Source organism: Nothobranchius furzeri, chromosome 15 (assembly GCF_043380555.1).
Source record: "Nothobranchius furzeri strain GRZ-AD chromosome 15, NfurGRZ-RIMD1, whole genome shotgun sequence".
Classification (NCBI taxonomy): domain Eukaryota; kingdom Metazoa; phylum Chordata; class Actinopteri; order Cyprinodontiformes; family Nothobranchiidae; genus Nothobranchius; species Nothobranchius furzeri.
Window position 1 is genome coordinate 52,489,149 of NC_091755.1, and position 22,916 is coordinate 52,512,064.

At 41.6% G+C, this 22,916-nt stretch overlaps 1 protein-coding gene across 1 annotated transcript in view; it reads right to left on the minus strand.

Moving 5' to 3' along the window:
• Positions 1-19,411, minus strand: part of mtor (mechanistic target of rapamycin kinase) — an 88,174-nt gene extending 68,763 nt beyond the window's left edge. Inside the window, exons 1-20 of the mRNA XM_015968523.3 lie at positions 19,270-19,411; positions 18,727-18,864; positions 18,415-18,523; positions 18,103-18,335; positions 17,352-17,552; positions 17,108-17,242; positions 16,763-17,038; positions 16,251-16,359; positions 15,984-16,167; positions 15,085-15,213; positions 14,762-15,006; positions 13,278-13,487; positions 12,480-12,685; positions 12,124-12,246; positions 11,874-11,957; positions 11,151-11,243; positions 10,847-10,981; positions 9,163-9,292; positions 2,190-2,440; positions 2,015-2,101 (exon numbers count right to left, since the gene is read on the minus strand). Coding sequence (XP_015824009.1) covers positions 2,015-2,101; positions 2,190-2,440; positions 9,163-9,292; positions 10,847-10,981; positions 11,151-11,243; positions 11,874-11,957; positions 12,124-12,246; positions 12,480-12,685; positions 13,278-13,487; positions 14,762-15,006; positions 15,085-15,213; positions 15,984-16,167; positions 16,251-16,359; positions 16,763-17,038; positions 17,108-17,242; positions 17,352-17,552; positions 18,103-18,335; positions 18,415-18,523; positions 18,727-18,855 — 3,069 coding nt within the window. The 5' untranslated portion in view covers positions 18,856-18,864; positions 19,270-19,411. The remainder of the gene's footprint in view (positions 1-2,014; positions 2,102-2,189; positions 2,441-9,162; positions 9,293-10,846; positions 10,982-11,150; positions 11,244-11,873; positions 11,958-12,123; positions 12,247-12,479; positions 12,686-13,277; positions 13,488-14,761; positions 15,007-15,084; positions 15,214-15,983; positions 16,168-16,250; positions 16,360-16,762; positions 17,039-17,107; positions 17,243-17,351; positions 17,553-18,102; positions 18,336-18,414; positions 18,524-18,726; positions 18,865-19,269) is intronic.
• Between the last annotated feature and the right edge of the window lie 3,505 nt (positions 19,412-22,916).

Genomic DNA, 22,916 nt, shown 5'->3' on the forward strand with positions numbered 1-22,916 from the left:
CTCTTGCAAAGGCTTACGTCTCGGCCCGGCCGCTCCGGTCATCACAGGATCGTCGGCTAGCAGTGCCTACACCACGCTCAGGACAATCCAGACTCTTCTCATGCATCGTTCCACAAATGTGGAATGACCTACCAAGCACTACCAGAACAGGGGCTTCCTTTTCGACTTTCAAGAAACTCCTGAAGACCCTGCTCTTCAGAGAGCATCTTCTTAACTAGCACCCTCCCTGCACCCGACCCCTCTCTACCGTCCACTCCTTGTTCCCTCCTCTCCATGATTGATGTCATGTTGTTGTTGTTATTGTTGTTGTTGTTAGCCTCAAGGGCAATATGCCGATTATCACTTGTAAATCGCTTTGGACAAAAGTGTCTGCTAAATACATAAACATAATACTCTCCCTCTGTGTGCTCCGCTTGTCTCCTCTCCTCAGTCGGGAGTCTCAGATGGTTTTCAAGCTCTATAAACTCAGATAATTTCAATAGAAACACCCAAAAGTGTTGCTCAGATCAAAGTTACACATCTCCACTATCTTCTGGTGTAAAGTAATAGCTTCATGAGGGTTTATATTGCAACCTTGGTGCTTAAAGGGTTAATTTCACAGTCAGTTATATGTCCGTACATTCATCATTATTATTTTATTTATAATTTATTATTATTCAATATACACGAGCGCGGTCAAGTGAAACATTTTATTTTGAGTTTGAATTTATATTAAACATTGTTGTTATGTCAGCGCTATATGAACATTTTCATGGCTTTGTAAGTGATTTATTGCAATGCCTTAATGTTAGTGAGGTTATCGTAGCCAGAAATGCTACGGTAAGTTTTGACACGATCATTTCTTTCAGCGTTTCGGTTTTCATTTGTTGGGCCTTGGTTTCCTCGTTTTCGGTTTCGGCCAGAATTTTCATTTGGGTGGATCCCTAAAAAACCAACAAAAATAAATAGATCTAAAAATATTAGAGGTACCCAAGTGTCATTCTGTTATGTGCATTCAAAGACCATTATTAAATCTATATTTTAAAACATAAAGTTAGTTTTTTATAAATTCTAGCTAAATATATTAAGAGCCATTGTTGGAGGTCCAGCGAACTGCATGTTTTAGACCCCTAAATAAATAGTAAAATAACTGTGTCTGAAGCACCACCTGCACCACCTTGCTCCCTGAAATTTCCAGCGAGTCTGTAGAAGTGGTTCAACGCGTTGGCTTCTACCAATAAAAACCTGGACAGACGTTTTCTCTGGAAACACAACTTCCAGCTGGCAGACGCTGAGATGGAACATCGCACACAGCTAAACGGTACGAAATGGAGACAAACTGATCATTGTTTCCCCGAGTTGATTACAGCACAGCATTAGAAAATCTAAGCACAGTAAGAGATTGTTAACAGAGAAGACCTGAAGTCACTAAACATGTCAATGAGTCAATGAGCTTCAGCTGTGAGATCTGGCTGGAGGTGTTGTCTCAGTTACCAGAGTTACCAGAGGTTATGAGCACCCCCCAGCTTCCTCTCCACTGTGGCTGTTGCAGCACATCCTGAATGGCTAAACCAGCCCCCTCATCTGGATGCAGAAGCAGAACTAAATGATGAATAGATTCTTTGTTTCACTTTCCATTTATGAAATTATAGAGACTCGAGGCGCAGGGGTCTACTTCTCTCAATTACTTCCTTCAAAGTGAGTTACCACCACTGCAGAGGCTTCAGTAACAGAGTTCCAGAGATGCCAGCACTAACAGGGTCGTGTGAGATTTCTGCTTTCCTATAAGATTATGTGCTAGACAAGCAGTGAGACAATCGCTTTAGCAGTGACTTTAAATCTCACGATAGGACGCACGTGTTGTGGATTGGGGTGCGACGTGGGGCCAGAATTAATCCTTCTAATGAGCCCTGTAGAGAGCATGGCCGAGTCCAATTAATCATTCGCAGCTGTGTGACCGACTTGCAGGAAAATAAGAAAAACTACACGGAGAGTGTTTAAACGACAGAGAAAGAGAAAACGTGCTGTTGCTCACTCTGATGAGAGTAAAGATGTCATCCATGTAAGGGCGAATGTGAATCTTCACAAAGCACACCACCATTCCCATTTGCTGGAAAAGGAACTAGAAAATGAACACAAAATGAAAAGAGTTTAAATGAACCAGCAGAGCAATCAGAAACCCAAATTATACCGCCAGGATGGCTGATTACCTCTCGGATGCTGGCATCACAAACGCGGATGACATTGAGGAAAGTGGGCATGACCTGCGGCAGGAACTGGACACACTTGAGGCCCAAAGACTTGAAGATGAAGGTAACTGCCTGGACCACCATGCTGTGGTGGTTGGAGAGCGATGGATCTCTCAGGATGCGCATCAAAGTGACGATCGCCACAGCGGGGTAAAACTCATCAAGGGGCAGGTTGCCCATATTCACCAGCATTTCACTGGTGCTGTAGTCAGCTGGGAGAGGAACAAGAAAAAATGGGTTAAGATTGTATAAAATACAGCAATACCCGTCATTTTACACACTTGAAGAAAAAAACTGTTTAACTGTTTCTCACTTAAAGATGCAATATGTAAGAATGACACTCTTGGGTCAAATTTGGGTGCTGCAGCCCATTTTTCGAAGCTAAAAGTGACTTTCTCACTCCCGCTCCATGAGTGTCATAGCTGTTCAGCACCAGAAGATTCTAGATGACAAGCTAAGATGAGTCAAACACAGTAAGTTGGAAAGTAGAAAAATATTTTGTCATATATGGTGTTAGCCCTCTCGGGTGTTTTACGGTAGGGAGCACTTAATAGGTTTACGACGGTAAATGGTAACCTTATTTCACTGTAATATTGAGTTATTGATAATTGAAAAAGTAGCTTGAGATATTTTTAGAGACAACTATGCTTCCAATCCACTGTTAGCATTGTCAGCTCAATATTAGACTCTAGCCTGCTTCATAGGAGTAAAACAAAAAGATTCTGTGTCGTCTTAAGGGTACAAGAGATCTTCTGGGTCGCTCCTGTTTACTGGTTTTTGTTCTGGAATTTCTTGCAGGCTGGTGTTGAATTACAAATGCCGGCACTAAGCCTTAGCTTGGCAAACTCACAGGCTCACAGATTGTAAACAGAAACTACGTCCCTCTTTCCTTTGTTTGAAAGGAGAAAAACTGACAACTCCCCAGCCGGCTGGGAAGGAAATCGGTTTCAATTCTTTCCAACATGATTGAAACATTACACTGTTTGGAGATCATCTCACAGTAAAGTTCTTACATATTGTTCCTTTCCATTTATTTGACTATGAATTATGACTTTACATAAAAATGATCCAAATTTCACTATTTAACATAACTACCTTTTTAGATAAGTGACCTAAGTTATATTCTTGTGAAGGAAAACCAAATGGATTCCTGCTGTCTGCTCATATACGCAGAGCTATCAAATTTTACAAGACATCTGAAAATCCAAATGTCAGGTATTAAGTGTTGTACTCTGCTGTGCCGTTAAAGCCGTTCTACTTGTTTCCCCTAAGACTCTGCAGACAGACCTGCAGAATGTTTTCACACTAATAAAGCTTTAGTGTTGGAGATCATATTATTGCTAATTTAACAGTTTAAAATAAATGGCAGTTGCAAAAGCTAAATATTTGGAATTTTGTAACTCAGAAAGTGGCATCAAGGCAGTCTATTAAAGTAATACGACTGCCGCCTTTTAGCCTCTAGCTGTATAAAGAAAAATGAACCGTTTCATAGCTATAATAGGGTCTTTCGCTGCTTTCTTTAAAAGTTCTTCAGTTTTATGACCCTTTTGTTCTGTTTCAATGTGATTCGCATTATTTGAAGTCATGTGAGGCAATGAACTTATTCTGTGTCTTCTCACATTAAAAAGAAAATGCTGTCAAAGATACTTGTGATCCAGACAGTGACCCCGACGAACCGGCCGGCAGATATACAGCCTCAAGATCTGGTCACAGCCCATTTAGTTCAAGAACAAACTGGTAAAACCATTACCATATTGTCCAGAGTCACAGTTGGAGACACTTTACTGGATCATATGGCAAGAGACAGATTTATATTTTTGTCATCAGCATTGTGAGCTACTAAGATGATCAGAATGATGGTCTTTGGGTGAAAGCTGAACATTTCCAGTCAAATCCTCACAAATTACCACAAGACGTCCAACAGCTGTTGTTTAAAAACGTTATGCCTCGATGGAATGTATTTCAACTACTTCCTTCCTAACACCAGTTCTTTGTTTCAAATTAAGAATAATGTCACATAAACTGATGGGATCTATTAGAGTTTTAGGGTGTTTCTCAATGTCAAGGTGTCTGGCCTCGCAAGGCGATGTCTTGCGAGGCCAGACACCTTGCTTACAAGGACACTGTCCTTCCTTGGTCAAAGAAAAGGGTTAAATGGAACAGACTTGCATCACGTGACATAACACGGGACGTAACGTTTTATTTTATACGTATAAGTTTCAATATGTAACAAGCCTTTTACTTTTGAAATTGTGTATATGTTGGTTAAATTAAACATGTAAGCACGTTACTACCTGCTAGCCACCAAAGCAGCAACTACTAAGCAACTAACCAACCATAGACAACTGCTTTGGATAAAAAAAACATTACAGATATCAACCCAATAGCTACAATATGTAGACTTACATTTAAACTTGAAATTTTCCCCCAAAGTAGCTGCCGGCTTCCGATCCGCCATCTTTTAGAAAATACAGCGCTGTATTCTGGGAAATGTTTGACCAAGGCCAGGCTACAAGGCACCTCCCATGTATCCTTGTTCATTTAGCTAAACGGCTAACAAACAGAGAACAGACTCCTCGGTAGAACATGAACATTGGAACACGCCTTGGCAGTTCCTGATGACATATCTCCTAGGCAACTGGGGCGGGACCAAGACATCAAGGCAAGGTTCCTTGGCAATGAGAAACACCTTTGGTCTTCAACATAACACAACAGCATTAAGCAATTTTTTTATGGTGGTTCAGATCAAGTGTGGTGGCCATTGCGAATTAACATAATCTGAGTTGCATATTCATGGTGAACGTAAAAAATTTCTTCAACCCCATCACCTGGATTTGCCACTGAAAGGGAATAGAAGGAAAAACGATCGAGTCAGAAAAAGCCGGTCACTGCTATGTCACAGGGAAAGTATTCATGGCCCCGCCCACCTTGCCTTGTGACTGCAAGTGTAGAGAAGAACACAACTTGGCTAGTAGAAGTTAACCATTAGCAACTCCACAACATGGTGAAACATGTTCAGAACAGTGTTATTTGTGGAGATAAAACATCCACGTTGTGCTTTCTACTCTAAAAATGGGGATATATAGGAAGAAAGTATTGATATTAAGTATTGGACAAGGGCTGTAAATTAGCCTCTGGCTAGAAGCCTTATGTATACTGCATCTGTTGATTATGGTGATAATGTTTTGTTGTACAGTCCCTGAAAAACAAAATAAAGATAATAGAAAGATACACTGAAATATCGCAATATTTTGTGTTATGTCACTAAATCAATATTTAAAAGCAGTGTATGGATTATTTATTGAGAAATTACTCACAAACATTTACGCTATTTCTTTTTTGTGGTGCAATTCAAACGTTGACTGCAGGGTGGCAGCAGTATTGCACTGGGTTTTCCATTTAAATTCAGTTTTAAAAAAATCAGATATATCATCTGGCTTTTAGTATTGCGATAAATCACCTTCCCGGTATTGTGATATATCAGTGTTTCCCCTAGGAATTTTTCCAGCTGTGGTGGTGTTGGCGGGGGGGGGGGGGGGGGGTTATGACACGTCTCACCTTTATGTTAATATTGTTTTATTTGATGCACTCCACTTTGAACTGCACCAATCCAGCAACTGCTGCATTGTAATAACTAGTATTAAAGGTGAGTACACCAATATTTGCACAATAATAATTTCTGTTTTAAACTCTCAGTGACACACTTTGCAGGGTGGATTTGGCATTTAATTTTTCTTGGCGTCTGGAAAAACATCTTCTTTTGCCCCCTTTATTTGACTTTCTGCCCCCTTTATGTTGGTCCAAGATCATTACTGGGCTGGCCCTAATAAAAACGTTCTACACCCCTGCTTAGTAGACTTAATGGAGTATTTTTAAGCCAGTATAAAAATGACTGAAACACAAATTTACATATTTGGCATTATTGACCAATATTTTTGATTTGATTTATTTGTTAAGAACATCAAGATGCATTACAGTGAACATTATAATAAGCTGGGCGGACACTGTGCAACTTTTTCACTTTTTTGAGCAGATTTTCCACTCGTGCGAGAATCCACAAGATCGGGGCGAGTTTTGCGCCGAGCGTCGTGTAGTGTACAGGGGGTTACAAGAGGCGATTAACACCACGTGACCAGCTACCGATCAGCAATCGTGAGCTCGCACGGACTTCTGGAGTGTTTAATATTTATCTCGTTCCTCATGAGGGTTGAAGCGGCGCAGCGAGCGGCTGCGACCCAAAAAGTATCAGAACCGCTCACGGCGCATTCGCAATCCTGCATCAACTCCGCTCATTGTCTGTGTGTGTGCGTTGATGCCTGGGCCGAGCTGACGGAGCTCCCGGCTGCAGTTTTGCGTGTAGGGAGGGGCGGGCGCTCTATCTGACTGGCCAATCACAGAGCGTGAAGACAGTCAGTTACCCAATGAGAATTTCATTCAGCACGATTATAGATATTTCCGAGTTTTACACTCGTTTCTTGCTCGTATTCGTCGAAAATGCTTTATCCGTACGCTCATAGCTGTAACCACCCTGCCGTGCCTCCTCCTCCTTGCTACCTGCCGGCTGTGATCACAAGCAACGACACAGTAGTTCCTGCTGCTTCTTCGGGAAACGGCGCAAAAAAAAAAAAAAAAAACATCAATAAAACTTGGGATGTTGTAGGCGTGGCGGTGGGATTTCAGCCGTGGCGGCCCGCCACGGCTACGCCTATGTAAGGGAAACCCTGTATATAGATTGTATATATAGATTCTTGCCAATACAGACCTACAAAAAAAACATGCTTTGTAGTTGTTTTAGTTTAACGACGGCAGCAGAAGAGTCGTGTTGCTGTTAGCAAATCAATGTTGATAAATTTGCATATCATAAATATTAATGAGAAAGACTCATAGTTCTGTTATTTCCCTCCTGCGATAAACTTCAACCCACTCAAACAGAAGTGCCAAAGCTTTTTTTCACACAGAAAACAACTCTCAAGGCATTTATTCATATGAAATATAAAAAAACATGTAAATGATACCTATAATAGATTGTTTCTCTAACAAACACGCACACATGAAGCCTACGTCTCCCCCCTTTCTGGTCGACTCATCGGTTACGGAAAAAAAGGAAAAAGAATGCAAGTCAACGGGGCTAAAAGAGCCATCTTCTAATCTGCTTTGCCTTACGCCCCGGATCACACATATATATGTTGTACTGCAATTTAAATGAAGAGTAATGATGGGTGTTTCAACCATGTCAGTAAGGTACATTGAGATTTATCAGCTTGTAAACATTCATAATCAGCATGACTACATCGGCAGCACGTCGCATATGTGACGTCACCACATAGTCCCCCCCCAGTGTAGCTGCTACTTACCAAATGGCCAGATTTATGGCGGTTCTTTCCTCCCGTGGGAAGGATTTGAAGTTTGCTGAACCTACAGCCATTTTCCATCAGTATTCTCCATGTCTGGTTTGTGTGAGGCACATTTGTAGTCCTTGCCTTATTTTCACACAAAACCTAAAATACCCCCCCCCCCGGACAATAAGGGCGTTCTTGGTATTAAAAAGCTTCTTTAAAATTCACAGACATCATATGTGAAATCCATGGAACATAACAAGCTGAATTAGAAAATAGCGTTTTTGGCCCCGTTGACTTGCATTAATTATTAAATATTGAATTTCCACTAATAACATTTATATTTAGGTATGAATCAACAAGAATTCAACAGAATTAGCCCTGGTATGAACAACACTACAGATGAAATTCAAAGTCTGACACAGTTTAAGTTCCCCCTCATTATCTATAATAACCAACACATTTTGACCCAGTAGCCCTAAACGGCAATAGCTCAGTTTATAGATGACAGATGTAAACCTATATAAACTTCAACAGTTACGCACAAAACGGAAGTAAATCACTAACAGATGATAAAACAGGTGAATCGCCTAAAAAAATCACACATCTCCTCTTTGAGGCAAGAACATTTTACCCCAAACTGGAAGCGCTTCACACCGGAGGACATTCACTTCACATCAAGCAGAAGCCAGAAATGAAAATTTAATGAAGCAAAGTTTACCCAAACTGCTGCTCCAGTCTTAATTATGAACTTTTCAAACATGTGTTTATGTCTTGACTGCACTTCAGATCGCTGCTCTCTGATTTCTAATCAGCTGCAGATTGAGAAAACGTGCGTCAGCCAAACTGTAAGTACGTGGTTTTGGACAGATAAGACTTCATGGGTTTCTACAACTTCAAATACTTTTGACATTTAAGAAAAAAAAAACTTTGGTGGTTAAAATAAAAAGCCATCACCTACTCACTATTGTGCCTCATCAACCATCTTTACATTTCACTTTAACAATTTCCCTTTAATCTCCGCTAAATCAGGTGGATGAAAGTGACAAAAATGTCATATTCCCATTACTGCTTCCCTAATACATTCCACCGTTTCTTATTAAATCACCTCGGCGAGCGCCTTTCTTCTGATATGATTTTCTGACATTCCAGAGAAGAATTAGCTCCATTTACCGACTATCCTGAGGGGGGTTCTCATTTCTTGCATTCTAATTAGATTTTATTGACATTAACTTAATGAATTTAGTTAAAAAGCCAAAACACTCAAAACTGCTGTGAGCACACTGAGTTTAATTATGCAAGATTTAAAAAACAAGCACCAGAAAAACTGGAGGCAGCAATTTAACTTGATTTTCTACAGAAATGTAGTATTCTGGGACTATATCTATGTTATTTTAATGCCATAATTGCATGGTGCAATTTGTGTTTACAAAGCTTCAAATCATTTTGATTGGTGTTTTTTCCCCCAATTCTCAGTCTAAAGCTTGGGCGTGTCACTAACAGAGTGGATCTACGTATCAAGGCCAAAGTGATGGAATTAAAAACAAGCAACTCCATAATTTCAAGATTTTAGATTTGTATTGAGAAATTAACCCTACCCGAGTCCTGACTGGACTTGGATTCAGAAAGACTGACGGCAGAAGCATCACGGGATTGGTCGATCATTCCGATGTTCACCTTGTGCTTGTAGGGATCCAGAGCTCCAAGGAGACCAAGAACACGAATAGCCTGTTGTGGGGAAGATACAAATGTTTGTAGTTTAACTTTATTTCATCATATCTACATAGGGTTATTTGTAGAATTATAGTAACAAAAGATTAAAGTAGCTCTCCGGAGTTTTCCCCTTTCAGAAATTACGTATGATTTTTCAGAAATCCGTAAAAGTGATTATCTTAACATGTACTGTGAAATAATGTTAACAATACATCTTTTTTTTGTTTTTTGCTAAGCTCACCCCTGCCCCACAGACCTCTGTGCAATACGAAACTGAGCACCAACCAGAACTAACCAATATCGTTAGACTACTGCTTACCTGCTTCAAATTTAAGTAATACCTTGGCTGATGCAGAGTTGATGAACTATCATGGACAAGTAAGTTTTTAAAATATAAACATATGAAAACACAGCATGACATGAGAATAACACTTGTAAACAATGTGTTTTAGCTCTATTTGTTGGCTACAGACGCACATTAATAAGCAAGAAACATGAAGTCGCCATCTTAAAAAAAAACGGATCAAGAGACTATTTGTGTGATATGCTCGTCAGCCACTACATGGTGCCATCGAATAAGAGAGATACTCTGGAAAGAGCCTTTAAAGAAGTCCTAAAACAACTTTTTTTATTATTATTAATGGAAAGTGTTCTTCGAGCATCTATATTGTTAGGAGAATGAAACTTTGTTGAGGCTCAAAATGGCCCAGGAGCCCTGACAAATGGCCAAACACAACTCCATCATGAAGCCCTACAATGGAAAGACTGATTTGCCCTGCCCACTTAACCAGGACATGAATATTAAATGAACTGCATGCTGATTGGCCAGTTTATCCCAATGGCTACCTGAATCTAGAAACTCCATGTACAGCAGTGTACAGTATCCAGATACCTCAGCTATGGATCTGTCTGGAATTCAAAGTATGGAACGTTACACTTGTGTTCCGACAATCTTCACTGTTACTCTCATCCAACATGCACGTTACCAGTAGCATGGCTTGGGTTAGCAGTAGCTCGGGCTAGCGTTTTACAGTTAGCATTTCAACTACAAACATCAATACATCGTCAACACTGAACTGGGTTGACATGCAAATTTAAGGGGGGATTTCTAAGCCGGGGTGGGAAATTCCAGTCCTCGGAGGCCACAATCCAGCATGTTTCATTTGTTTCCCTTCTCCAACACACTTGTTCAGCAAGTCATTGAAGCAGAGAAACAACTAAAACATGAAGGATACCCTCAAGAATCAGATTTACCATCCCGGTCTACGCCGATGACGTGTTGTACCAGCTTTTCTCTAAACTAATCGTTGCTCTATAGCCAATACAACTTTACTCGTTTGCATAAGAAAGTAGGTCGAAGACGACAGACTTTTGGCACATGAGTCATCTCAAGCCATCTGTGTTCAAACAGAAAAATGTGGTTTTGAATTCTAGGACACCTTTAAACTAGAAAAGTCTGGATCACAACTTCAGACTCTTTGAACTATTCAAAATAAAGCTTCAAATATTCTTTAATCTGCAAATTTTCATGTTAATTCATTCATTTCATGCTACAGCCTCAACACACACCTCTCTCCTGATGCCCTGGTTTTGTTCAGTCTTGAGAAAATTGAGCAGCACTTCAAGCAGGGATGGGTATTTACGATAGGGCTCCACCACATAGCCAGTACTAGCCACCTGCTGGCCCAGAGTCCAAAGCGCCACCTGCAGGAGAGCCAAAAATAACCACCATAGAGGTATTACATTTAGGAAGCGGTTTCATACGAAGTAAATCAATTTATTCAATATGTGAAGTGCTACAGAACAATTTTATTTTATGGTATTATTCAGACCTAATAAATATTCTTCTGACTAATAATTCCACCTTTCATACCTGGCGTTTAGCCAAAGAGGACGAGTCCTGCAGCATGTCCATGATGATAGGAAAAAGCTCATCCATCCACTTCCTCATCTCTAGGCCACTCACCTGACAGGTTAAAACACACCCAGAAAAAATATACTGACAAAAATCCAAAAAGTCATCAAATGTGTATCATTCAAATCAGCAAATTTTATTACTGTAAAATAAGGTAAAAGTTATAGAGAACTGCATTTATACATCAATACTTGGAATGCACCAGAGTGAACACAGATAATATCACTGGCCAATAACCGATATTTGCCGATATCAAGATGTGTCCAATACCAATATGTTATTACACACACACACACACACACACACACACACACACACACACACACACACACACACACACACACACACACACACACACACACACACACACACACATTTACGCTCCTGAGACGATTAGCACAGGACTAAACAATTACACATCATCACCCCCTCACCCTCTGAAACTGATACACAGATGGAAACGAGATGATATGTTAAAAATGACTAACACTGGCCGCTAACAATATTGATGCCGATATTTCGTGCATCCCTAATCAATACACAACAAAACATGACTGCTGAATGAAATTATCATCCAGGTTTGTTATTTTAGCTGCAAAAACTGCACATTAGAACAAATACGCCACACATAAGAGCACCATTTAGATCAAATATCCCAGACGAGAGAATGAACAGGTTTACCTGAGCCAACTCTCCGATCGTTGCAAGGACACTGATCACCACTCCAGGGTTGGGATCTGGATCTTTAAGCTTGAGAATCAGAGCCTGCAAACAGAAAAACAAATTATTTATTTTCCTGGTTAAAAATAGAAAATTGCTTGAACAGAAATGGGAGTTACTTTAAAATGAAATCTAGAGGTTTTAAAAGCTTTTCTCAGTACAAACGTGTGATTTAGTCATATAGGTATATGGAAAAGTCGCAGAATTTTACCTTGAGAATGGGTTCCATATATGGACGTATGAGTCGGGGGGCGTTGGAGACTAAGTGACCAAGCATACGTGCACTCTGCTCTTTGTTCCTCCCAACACCGCTGTGCTCCAGCTCGGTTAAAATCTGAAAATAAAACACAATATTCATGGAACACTCGATTTCCCTTTAATGCAAAGACTGGCACACATTATGACATTTGTTACTAAAGATGAAGAAACATCTTTCTTGATCCGGGCTTTGCTGCCCTCAGCTGGTACCCAACTTAAACAGCAGGCCGGATTTCACAGAACCAGCACCTTCCTTCTACTGGGCTAAAAATGTCTAGCAGCTTGAAGTTGTGTTGTGTCCTCTCCTACCTGGATTAGCATCTTGCGAAGGAAGGGCATAACAAAAGCAGGATTCATGCTGCTGAGGCGTCCAATTGTGCAGATAGCCAGCTCTCGTATCTCAAACACTTCATCGTTCAGGGCAACAAACAGGGCCTGTAAATTCTCCGCCTGGGCGAGGTGTGCGTCAAAACGCTCATCGAGGGAAGCAAGTACACAGTATCGGATATCTGGATCTGTGGGGAAACAAAAATGAGAAACTGTGAGATCACAGCTGCAAGGTGGCACAGTTGGCAGCACTATTGCTGCACAGCAAGAAAGTAGCATGTCCAACTCGCAGCAGTTGCATGAGTGGGTTGTCTTCAAGTACTCCTGTGCCCTCCTGTCCCAAAGGCCAAAATCATGCATGTCGGGCTAGCTGGAGACTTGACTTGATGGCTGCTGGAGATAGACACCAGCTCCCCACGACCCCACTGAGTCATACCATATCATATCATATAGTATCAACTTTATTTCTATGGCACAATTTAAAATACAGCGTGAGAGCTGACCAAAGTGCTGAACAGGCAGGGTCAATTAAAACAGAGAAAGACAAAAGCAATAAGGAGCTAAACAAGGCGTCACTAGCAGGTAAAATCAATAAGAACAGTAAATAAAACACAACACTAAAAACAATAAAACGATAAAATGAGACACTGTCTAAAAGCCAAGTCATAAAAGTGGGTCTTTAAACAAGACTTAAAAACAGGCAAAGACAGGCATTCAGCCCGAGTCATGAAGGCGAGTGAGTCTGAGATCAGTACGATCCCAAAATCTTGACAACTTTACCTGGATCGGTGATGCCCACGACCAACAGCTTGCTGAGCACATCTGCAACAACCTGAACAGCGGTTTGACTGACCACATGGCCACTGATCAGATGGATGGAGGGCGTGAGGAGACGTGAGCAGGTCCGGGCAGCTTCCATTCGGATCTCTTTGTGTTCACTGTTCAGGAAGTGATCGGCACAGTGGCGCACAAACTGGGTCAGGGAGTGTCCTGGCGAATAAAGTTTAAACGTTGTGTTAGCGAGGAAGAAAGCAACCGTCAGCGCTTTGCTGTGTGGTTCTCTGAGCCCAGTTCCACCACCAAACTGGCACGGAACAGGGAGGGTTGGTTTGCTAGTTTCACTGTCCCGATGACCCAGACCACGCCAGTCACAGGACATTTGCCTCCTTCTGCTGTAGGCACAGAATTTTGTACAGCTAATGTGGAGCAACAATACAGTCCACTGATTGGAGAGCAAAAATGTGTCACTACTTGCAACAAGCAAAACAAACCTCAGAGTTTCGTTATTTGTATTTTCATTAGTTGTACACGAATGTGAGAAATTCCAGCAAGCGGCTTGAGAGCTCCATACATTCCTCTCCATCATCGTGAGAGTCTACGCTATGGAAGAGCTAGGTGGATCGGTAAGGATTGCAGGTTTCTCAGCGGATGGCAGCCGAAGGATTTGCGTGAATGTCGGAACGGTGTCGGGCCAAGCTGAAGAAATTAAAGCTTAATGTAGAAAAGTTAGGAACAGAAACAGCCGGAGTGGAAATGGGAGAAATACACAGAGATTAGGGCTGGGCAATAAATCGAAAATTCATCGTTATCGAAATTTCTGACTTTTATCGAGATTAATTTTCCCATGTCAATAAATTTGATAGTGAAAAAAATGAAAAGCTGTGTAGGTTGGCAACGTTCATGTCCCTTTAAGAAGCTGTACCACATTGAGTCACGTACAAATGTGGCTGAACGTAATACACGTGACAGCCCCATCTAGTGGATAACTTTAGTTTCTGCGCATACCTGTAGTAATTGTCCATTTATCGTTATCGAGGGGAAATCCTCAATATATCGTGTTATTGATTTCAGGACATTTCGCTCAGCCCAACAGAGACGCTACGACGCGCTGGATGCCACAGACCGGCAAACCGAGGCAGCGAGGCAGGCTGGGACTCAGCGACCGCACTTGGGGAGCCCGTTGGTAAGCATTTGATTTTTTGACTTTAGCTCTGCAGAACATTTATTGCAGCACAAAAATACTGAATAGTTTCAAAAGTTATTTATGAAATCGCGCATGAGGGTTGATTTAACCCTGCCTGCCAACATGAGAGCCCAAACTGTGATAGAAATGCTCTCCTGAAATTGCAGACCCATACTGGTCCACAATGACCCGCCTCGCCCAGTCCCAAACCCAGAAGTGGATCTGAGGCTTCTGTAGCAGAAATTTTATAAAAAAACTGGAGCCTATGAGAGCTTAGCAGAGTGTGTTTAAAGGTGCTTACCTTCAAATTCAAAGCTTCCTAGCGTGCGCAGGGCCAGGGTGATGCTGCCAACATCACTGGCCTCTGGAATGTTTGTGAGGCTCGGCGAGGCGAGCTGGTGAGCCAGGCCTTTGGGCATTCCTGGGTGTCTCAGTGGCTTGTGCATTAATACCAAAGAAAGCATCTTCAGCAATCCATCCTGGATATCTTTTTTCAGCTGGGGGATTTGACGGCTCAGGTCGTAAAGCACTGCAGTTAGAGCAGGACTAGACCAAGACGTGAAAAAAGATACGTGAGAACACCACATCACCTTTGAAAAGTCAAAATCTGTCAGCCTGTCCTACCTAAGGCCCACTGCCAGCATTGGTTCCAGGAGCTCCTTGATGTCGGGCTGGATGCTGGGGCCCATGGCTCTAGAGAGCATGCTAATGCAGGTAAACACTGTGGCATCCACCTGCATGGTCTTCTGCCTCCTGTAAACATAACAAACATCAAAGTAACATGGTTATTATACTGTTCTAAACCTATATTAGCTAATCCCAACGCTCCTGTTTCAGGAAGTATAAATTAGCGGGAGGAGTGGAGAGGTGGAAAACGGCAACATTTTGAGTTTTACTCATTATTATTCATGATATGCAAACATCTTTCCTCTGATTGGCTAACAACAACGAGCCTCTACTGCTGCCTTCGTTGCCTCATCTTTCTTGGGTAAAAATGCAAACGTTGAGGTTTTATCTCTGCAAGTAAAACAAGCACATTCCACCTTGTTTTAGAGATGCTAATGCTAACGGTTAGCTTCTACTAGTTGAGACTTACTCTGCTCTCTCCTGGCTGCAAAACTCAACAGCTTTCCGTGGTCGCGACCTAAGTTGTCGAGTCCTTGTATGTAATTTTATAGAGCGACGTATATCTGTGTGGCTTTTCTGACGCAAGTGTTTCTGTGTCTATTTAATTTTGGCAGTTTACACAGGAAATATGGTTGAAGACATACATGTGAAACTCAGCATGACCGACTGTCAGTATAACATTGGGTTATACATGAAATGTGTTTATGTAGAGTGTGACCAACACACTCCACTCCAAAAACTCAATACATACAATAAATAACAGAGCTTAAAATAAATCACTAATAATCCAAAAATGTACCCTCACAGAAACAAAAATGGGAATCTGAATATGAATAAAATGTAGATAAATAAAATAATGGAACCTAAAAATCATAGACACGGTGTTAGTGACTAACTTGTGTGCAAAGTCTTTGGGTGGCAGCGCAGCCTTGATGATCTCAAGGATCTTCATGAGGTACGGCTGGATTTCCGTCCTGACAGCCACCACTAGAAGCCCCAAAGCCTGGAAAGCTGCCGTCCTCTCCTTCTCCTTCTTCAGACAGCCCAGCAGATACCCCATAGTGTCGGACAAGTACTGGTCTGTCAGTTCAGATAAACATATTATGTGCAGATGACTTTAGGTTAATGCATCAAAGCGAAACTGTTGATCCAGACAGACCCACCTGTAAACGTATGCGGCTGGAATGCAGCTAAGCGAGGCAGCAGGTTGAGGATGGTCATCTGGATCAGGGGGTTTTTACAGGTTTTGTATTTCAGGACCCACCGACACACCTGCTCAGACAATGGCAAACATACATTTAATCCTGTGAGCTTCTGACCTTTTTCTTAACTGTACAAATGAGATCAAATTACCTCCAACAATAAATCAAAGCCAAACACTTTTACTGCTGTTTTAAAAACGACACTTTTTGTCTCTTATGTCCATCTGGTGAACATACAAGACTCAAAACAACTCAATGTGACTAGTTGAGTTCTCAAAACAGAAGACATTAAGCATGAAGAACAAAACTTTATATAATAAAATTTACTTTTAATGTGAAGGCAAAAGCTAAATGAAATCCGTGTTTATTCAACGCACACTTTTCTTATTCAGCAGTAAAACATCTTATTAGTATTTCTGACTTCCCTATTTGTCACATTCTGTTTTTTAAGACACCATTGCCAAAATTCCTACTTGGTCGAATCTCTCCTCCATCAGCTCACGGCAGTATCGACTCTCCACCAGAGAGCTCTTGGCAGGAACTGGAGTGGCGCCAAAGCTGAGGAAGCCTTGAGGCATGTTGTAGCCCAGCAAACCCAGGAGGGCATTTGACTGCTGTGGCTGCACTGACTGGAAGCTGGTGAAGGGTGTAATGTGGCGGGGCTTAGTTCCAAATCCCATCAGTTCTTTGCAGTATTTATCGTGGACAAGTTGCTGCTGAGTGATCTCTTCCATCTCCTCATGCATACGCTGGACAGAAATAAGACGATGTTTAGCTAGCCATTTGATGTAAGTCTGAAACGCTAAACCAAAACCCACCTCTCCTTCCATGCTGCTGATCCGAACCAGCTCATTAAGGATTAGAAGAGCTCCATGGACTCTGTCGTCACGATTCATCCCTTTCTCTTTGGCCAAAGTCTCATCGAAGCCTTTCTCTGCTTCATCAAAGGTTTGCTGTTTCACAAAACACAAACATCTAAATCAAGTCACCAAACCAAAAACAGAACATCTGCTGATGAAAAAAACATTTTTAGCTGCGAAACACAACAGTTGAGTGACTTACTTTGTACCACTGTGGTTTCTGCATCTCTTTGGTCTCTCTCTGTGTGGTGAGGATAAGACAGGCTTTCAAAGCAGAGACAGCACCCTCACGGATGGCCTGCTTAGGATCCCAAACGGCATAAAAGATGTTGTCAAAGAACGGTTGCACTTGTTGAAAAAAGAAGGTGGGAGCACTCACAGCCAGCTCCCTCAACACTAACACCTGGAAAAAGAAAAGAAACTCATTTTGTGTCGATGATGGTAACTTATGGAAGCATGAACCTGACTTTAGTACTTGTAACTTGTATCATGTTTTGTAACATGTAACTTTTATTTTTAAACATAAAAAATACACATCTCAGAATACATGTTGCAAACCTTTTTATCACACACCTAGCTTGTCTACTTTTGTAACATGCAAAATTTGACTTTTAGCATGTAGCTTTTGTTCGTCAACATTTAACATTTGTTTAGTAACATTAAACATTTGTTTAGTAACATTAAACATTTGTTTAGTAACATTAAACATTTGTTTTGTGACATGTAACTTTAGTTTAGTAAAAATGTTTTGCAACATGTCACGTTTGTTGTATAACAAGTAGCTTTGCTTTGAAACTTGAAACACGGGCATCTAGAATACATGTTACAAAACCAAAGTTACATGCCACAAGTTACAAAACATGATACAAGTTACAGATACTAAAGTCTGAGTCCTAGTTCAATTGTAAACTCTATTCCTTAATCTCCATTTATGTCAGCTGATGATTACTTACTGCTGCATGTCGTCTGCCTTCGTTCCTGTCTGCCCCCAACCACTCTAGAGCCCTCTTCACTTCAAACTCCACATACTCAGCAGTAAAAGTGTCTCCAGCCATGGACAGCTGGCCCATGGCTTTGGAGGCCATCTCCATAACCACAGGGTCACTGGAAGGCAGCAGGTTGCGGAGGTAGTTGGCAAATCGGCTGATTCTGGTGGCATTGCCTCCCTCGACTCTAATTAGACTCACTGGAACAATGTCATAACAGCGATGTTATGATCCAGACAAACATTGACATTCGATATAAACATATTGGTTGAAGCTTACCTATAGCAAGGATGCCACCTTTCTTCTCATTCACATCAGAGCTGGATACCAGCACGAATATGTGGTGGTTCAACTCATCGTAGAATGTCGTGGCTTCATCTTGGCTTAACTGCAGCAAAAAAAAAACATGTCTCAAATGTATACCATAATGAGTCAAACACTGTAACACATAAAATTTAGAGCTTTACTGTGGAATGTCGGGAAAAGACCACCGACCTGCTACAGTGAGCAACACAGAACATTTAACATGCAGTGTATTGAGGAAACCCCCTAATGGCTGGTCTGTAGTAACTGATTTGTGTTTTCTGTTACCTCTCTGAGCTCTGTAGTCACATAGTGCTGCAGGTCTTTGGCTGACTTTGCTCTGGTATCTTCATTTCGACTCTTCAGCCCACCAACAAACTGCTGAAGTACAGTTGCTGTGCCTGACATAATCACCATGGCTTATATCTGAGAATGTAAAAAGAGACACTTAAAAACTAAAACTATCCCTGCTTGAGCACCAACGCATCCTAAATTGTTATAATGGGATCTTAAAAGACATTATTCCCGAGATGTGGGTCAATAACACACCAATTCAATGTTGTTTACAGTTAGCTGGCTGGCTAGCGTGGTTAGCTAGTGACTGAGGCTAACTAATAATCGAAAACATGCCAAACAAAGACTTTCCATAAAACAACGTCGCTATAATTCCTTAGAGCAGAAGAACTGACCTGATACATTCACGAACTGTATGAAACACACACAGAGTCACAATTGAGCTCGTGCTCAGCTAATGTTGGCTAACGCTGAGTTTAAGCTAGTTTATGTTGAGCACAGTTTTCAAGGAAATAGCCAAAACGATAGGTTACTTACGTGTTTATAATAACATTCCGAACTGTAAATTGGTATTCGACATACGCTGAAATGTTCTCATTGTACGACTGCCTGGCTACGGCACCACAGCAGTGGATAGCTGGGTCGAATACAGTCACACAACGGTTTAGCTAACATTTGCAGGCTGCGCAGAGTCGAGAGCAGCCCGGATGCTCCTGACAGGCACGAAAATAATAAAATAAAATGTATTTTTAATGTTACATTTTTAATGAGCACTGTAAATTTTTCTTTTTAAATAAAATAATACATGTAATAAAAATAAAATAGTGCAATGTTTTTTTTTCTTCCTCTGTCATGTACGAAAGAGCATTAGGACCACAAAAATCTGAGATTGAAGTAAGCGAAAAAAAGTCAGAATTCTCTTTTCTTTTCTTTTCTTTTCTTTTCAATGGCCCTAATCCTCTTCTGCAGATCATTCTTCAGTGTCCTCAATAAGACAGAGATTTAAATGGCTTCCAAAAGGGGCTGAGTCCTCGGGAGCAGAGTTTGAGGTAGAGGAAATATAAATAAAGTCGTTTTTATCTCAGAGGTCATTTCAGATTCACTTTTTACATTTCTGTTCTCAGGAGGTCCATGTTTGGAGCCAACCTCATTGATGTGCCTGTGAAGTCATACATGAGGCTGCTGTTTGAGGTGAGTTTGGAAATGAAATTCAATTTCTAGAAAATACTGAACAGATTAGGCTGGATGCTTTGATTAATTCAAGCAGAAAGTCAGACTGAGTTTAAAATTCAAATGATCAGATTTACCTTTTTTCTTTTTCCTTCCCCTGCAGTTCTTGAATCCATTCCATGTGTTCCAGGTGTCAGTATCACTCTGTGGACCATTGATTCCTATTATTTTTATGCCTTATGTATCCACCATTATCTTCATCTGTACCTCACTTTATGAAACTTATAAGATGAGCTATTAAACAGTTGTCTTATCTAATCCTGATATTGTTCTATTCTATTTATTAAATAAATAAAAATAACTGTTATTTTTCCTCCACAGCAAAGTGTCACCCTCCGCAACATGGCTCGGTTTATAGCTAGCATCTCCATAGGCAAAGACTCAGGAGGTGAGTTTTTAAATATTTTTTTAAATGACATTCCAGTGCTGCAGATCCTGGTGCTCCATCGTCTTGAACATTATATGGGAATTTCTGGTCAAGCCCTGAGGTTTTTCATCCGGCTTGATGTACCACAGGCAATACTGGGGCCCCTATTGTTTTCAATTGACATTATGCCATGACGTCATAAAAAGGTATGGAATTTGTTTCCATCTGTACGCCGACGACTGCCGATTGTACCTAACTCTGGATGGTGCCGGAGACCACATGATAAACAATTTTACTTTGACTGCTGCAACTCTATCTTATTTGGTGTTGGTAAGGGTACTGTAGCTCGACTGCAGCTTGTCCAGAATGATGCAGCAAGATTCTTGGATGGCAAAAGGAAGCATGAACACGTGACGCCAATCTACTGATGGCCCCTCATGGAGGGGGCCCATCGCCTTGAACACTGCTGCTAACCACTCAAACATTCTCCCTCTCCTGATAATAACATTTTACTTTCCTTGACATTGAATGTGCTACTACTAGTTTACCCGTTTAATTATAGATTCACTAGGATAAATACAATAAAGTTTATCTCTCACCAAATAGAGTATTTACTAAGAAATCATAAAGCACCCATAGAAACATTACTTGGTATATCTGTTGTGTGTGTGTGTGTGTGTGCGTGCGTGTGTGCGTGTGTGTGTGTGTGTGCGCGCGCGCGCGCGTGCGTGTGTGTGTGTCTGCTCGTCTTCTCGATCCCCAGTGAGTCGTGGAGGATGGCTGCTTATACTGAGCCAGGATCCTCTGGAGGTTTCTTCCTGTTAAAAGGCAGTTTTCCTCTCCACTGTCGCTAAATGCTTGCTTAGTATGAGGATTGCTGTAAAGACTCTGACACTAGTCAGTGACTCGATGCAACCTGCTAGGTTCCTTAAATAGGAAACTTATTTCTGATTGGCTTAATGAACTGACCTGTATTGGAATATTTTACTATGTGAAGTGCCTTGAGACGAATCTTGTCGTGATTTGGCGCTATATAAATAAACTTGAATTGAATTGAATTTCTCCATTGGTTACCTGTAGATTTTAGAATTTGTTTTAAACTTCTTTTATTGGTGTTTAAGGTGCTGAATGGATTGGCTCCAGCCCATTTGACAGAGTTGTTGCAGCCACGTGCTCCGGCTCAGACACTGCGTTCTGAGAACCAGCTTCCACGGCTCGGCTGAAGTCAAGAGGTGATAGGGTGTTCTCCGTTGCTGGCCCGAAACTGTGGAACGCACTGCCCCTAACTATTAGGATCTCTTCATCCGCAGCAGTTTTTAAAATGAGGCTGGAAACCGACTTTTACGATGTGGGTTTGAATTCTGTGGGCTAGCCATTAATGTTTTACATTTTCTCATCTTGTAAGTTTAAATAGTTGGTTTTAACTGAGTCTGTTGCTTTTCTATGTTTTATTCTTCTGTTGTACAGCAGCACCGTGGTGGCACGCTCGTGCCTGTAAGGTGCTTTAAAAATAAAGGCTGAGTTGAGTTAAATATTAGTTTATGTGGAATTTTCGTAGGATGATATTTGGGATCGTCTTTCTAAAGCTTTTGTTTAAATTTCTTTTTTAAATGTATTAAAAGCCCAAAATACTTTTAACAAAAATGACCTTATTCTTCTGGTGAAGAGAGAGGCGGAGCTGTCAACTGACCACTACCTGGTGGTGAGTTGGCTTCGATGGTGGAGGAGGATGCCGGTCAGATCTGGCAGGCTCAAACGTTTTCAGGTCTTCTGGGAACGTCTGGCAGAGTCTCCTGTCAGAAGGAGCATTAATTCCCACCTCCGACAGAACTTCCAAAACGTTCCGGGGGAGGCGGGGGGTGGACATTGAGTCCGAGTGGGCCCTGTTCCATGCCTTCGTTGTTGAGGTGGCCGACCAGAGCTGCGGCCGCAGGGTCATCAGTGTCTGTCGTGGCGGAAACCTCTGAACCCATTGGTGGACAGCGGTGGTTGGGATGAAGGAAGAGTCCTATCAGATCATTTTGGCCTGTGGGACTCCAGAGGTAGCTGATGGGTACTGGCAGTCCAAGGGGACTGCAGCTCGGGTGGTCATGGAGGCGAAAACCCGGGCGTGGGAGGAGTTCGGTGAGACCATGGAGCAAGACTTCTGTACGGCTCCGAGAAGATTCAGGTCCACCATCCGGCGCCTCATGGGGGAAAGCAGTGCTCTACCATCGCTGTTTATAGTCTCACAATATACCAACATCGCTTGGAATGTTGTGGATCGGTGGGCAGAGCACTTTGAATAACCTTTGCCCTTTGTCACCATTCCTGTTCATAACTTTGATGGACAAGAGTTCTAGGTGCAGCCAAGATGTTGAGGGGATCCGTTTTGGTAACCTGATGATCGGGTCTGCTTTTTGCAGGTGGTGTGGTCCTGTCGGCTTAATCAGAACGTGATCTCCGGCCCTCACTGGAGCGGTTCGCAGCCGAGTGTGAAGCAGCTGGGATGAGAATCAGCTCCTCTAAATCTGACACCATGGTCTTAAGTCAGAAAAGGGTAGAATGCCTTCTCCAGGTCAGGAATGAGGTCCTGCCTCAAGTGGAG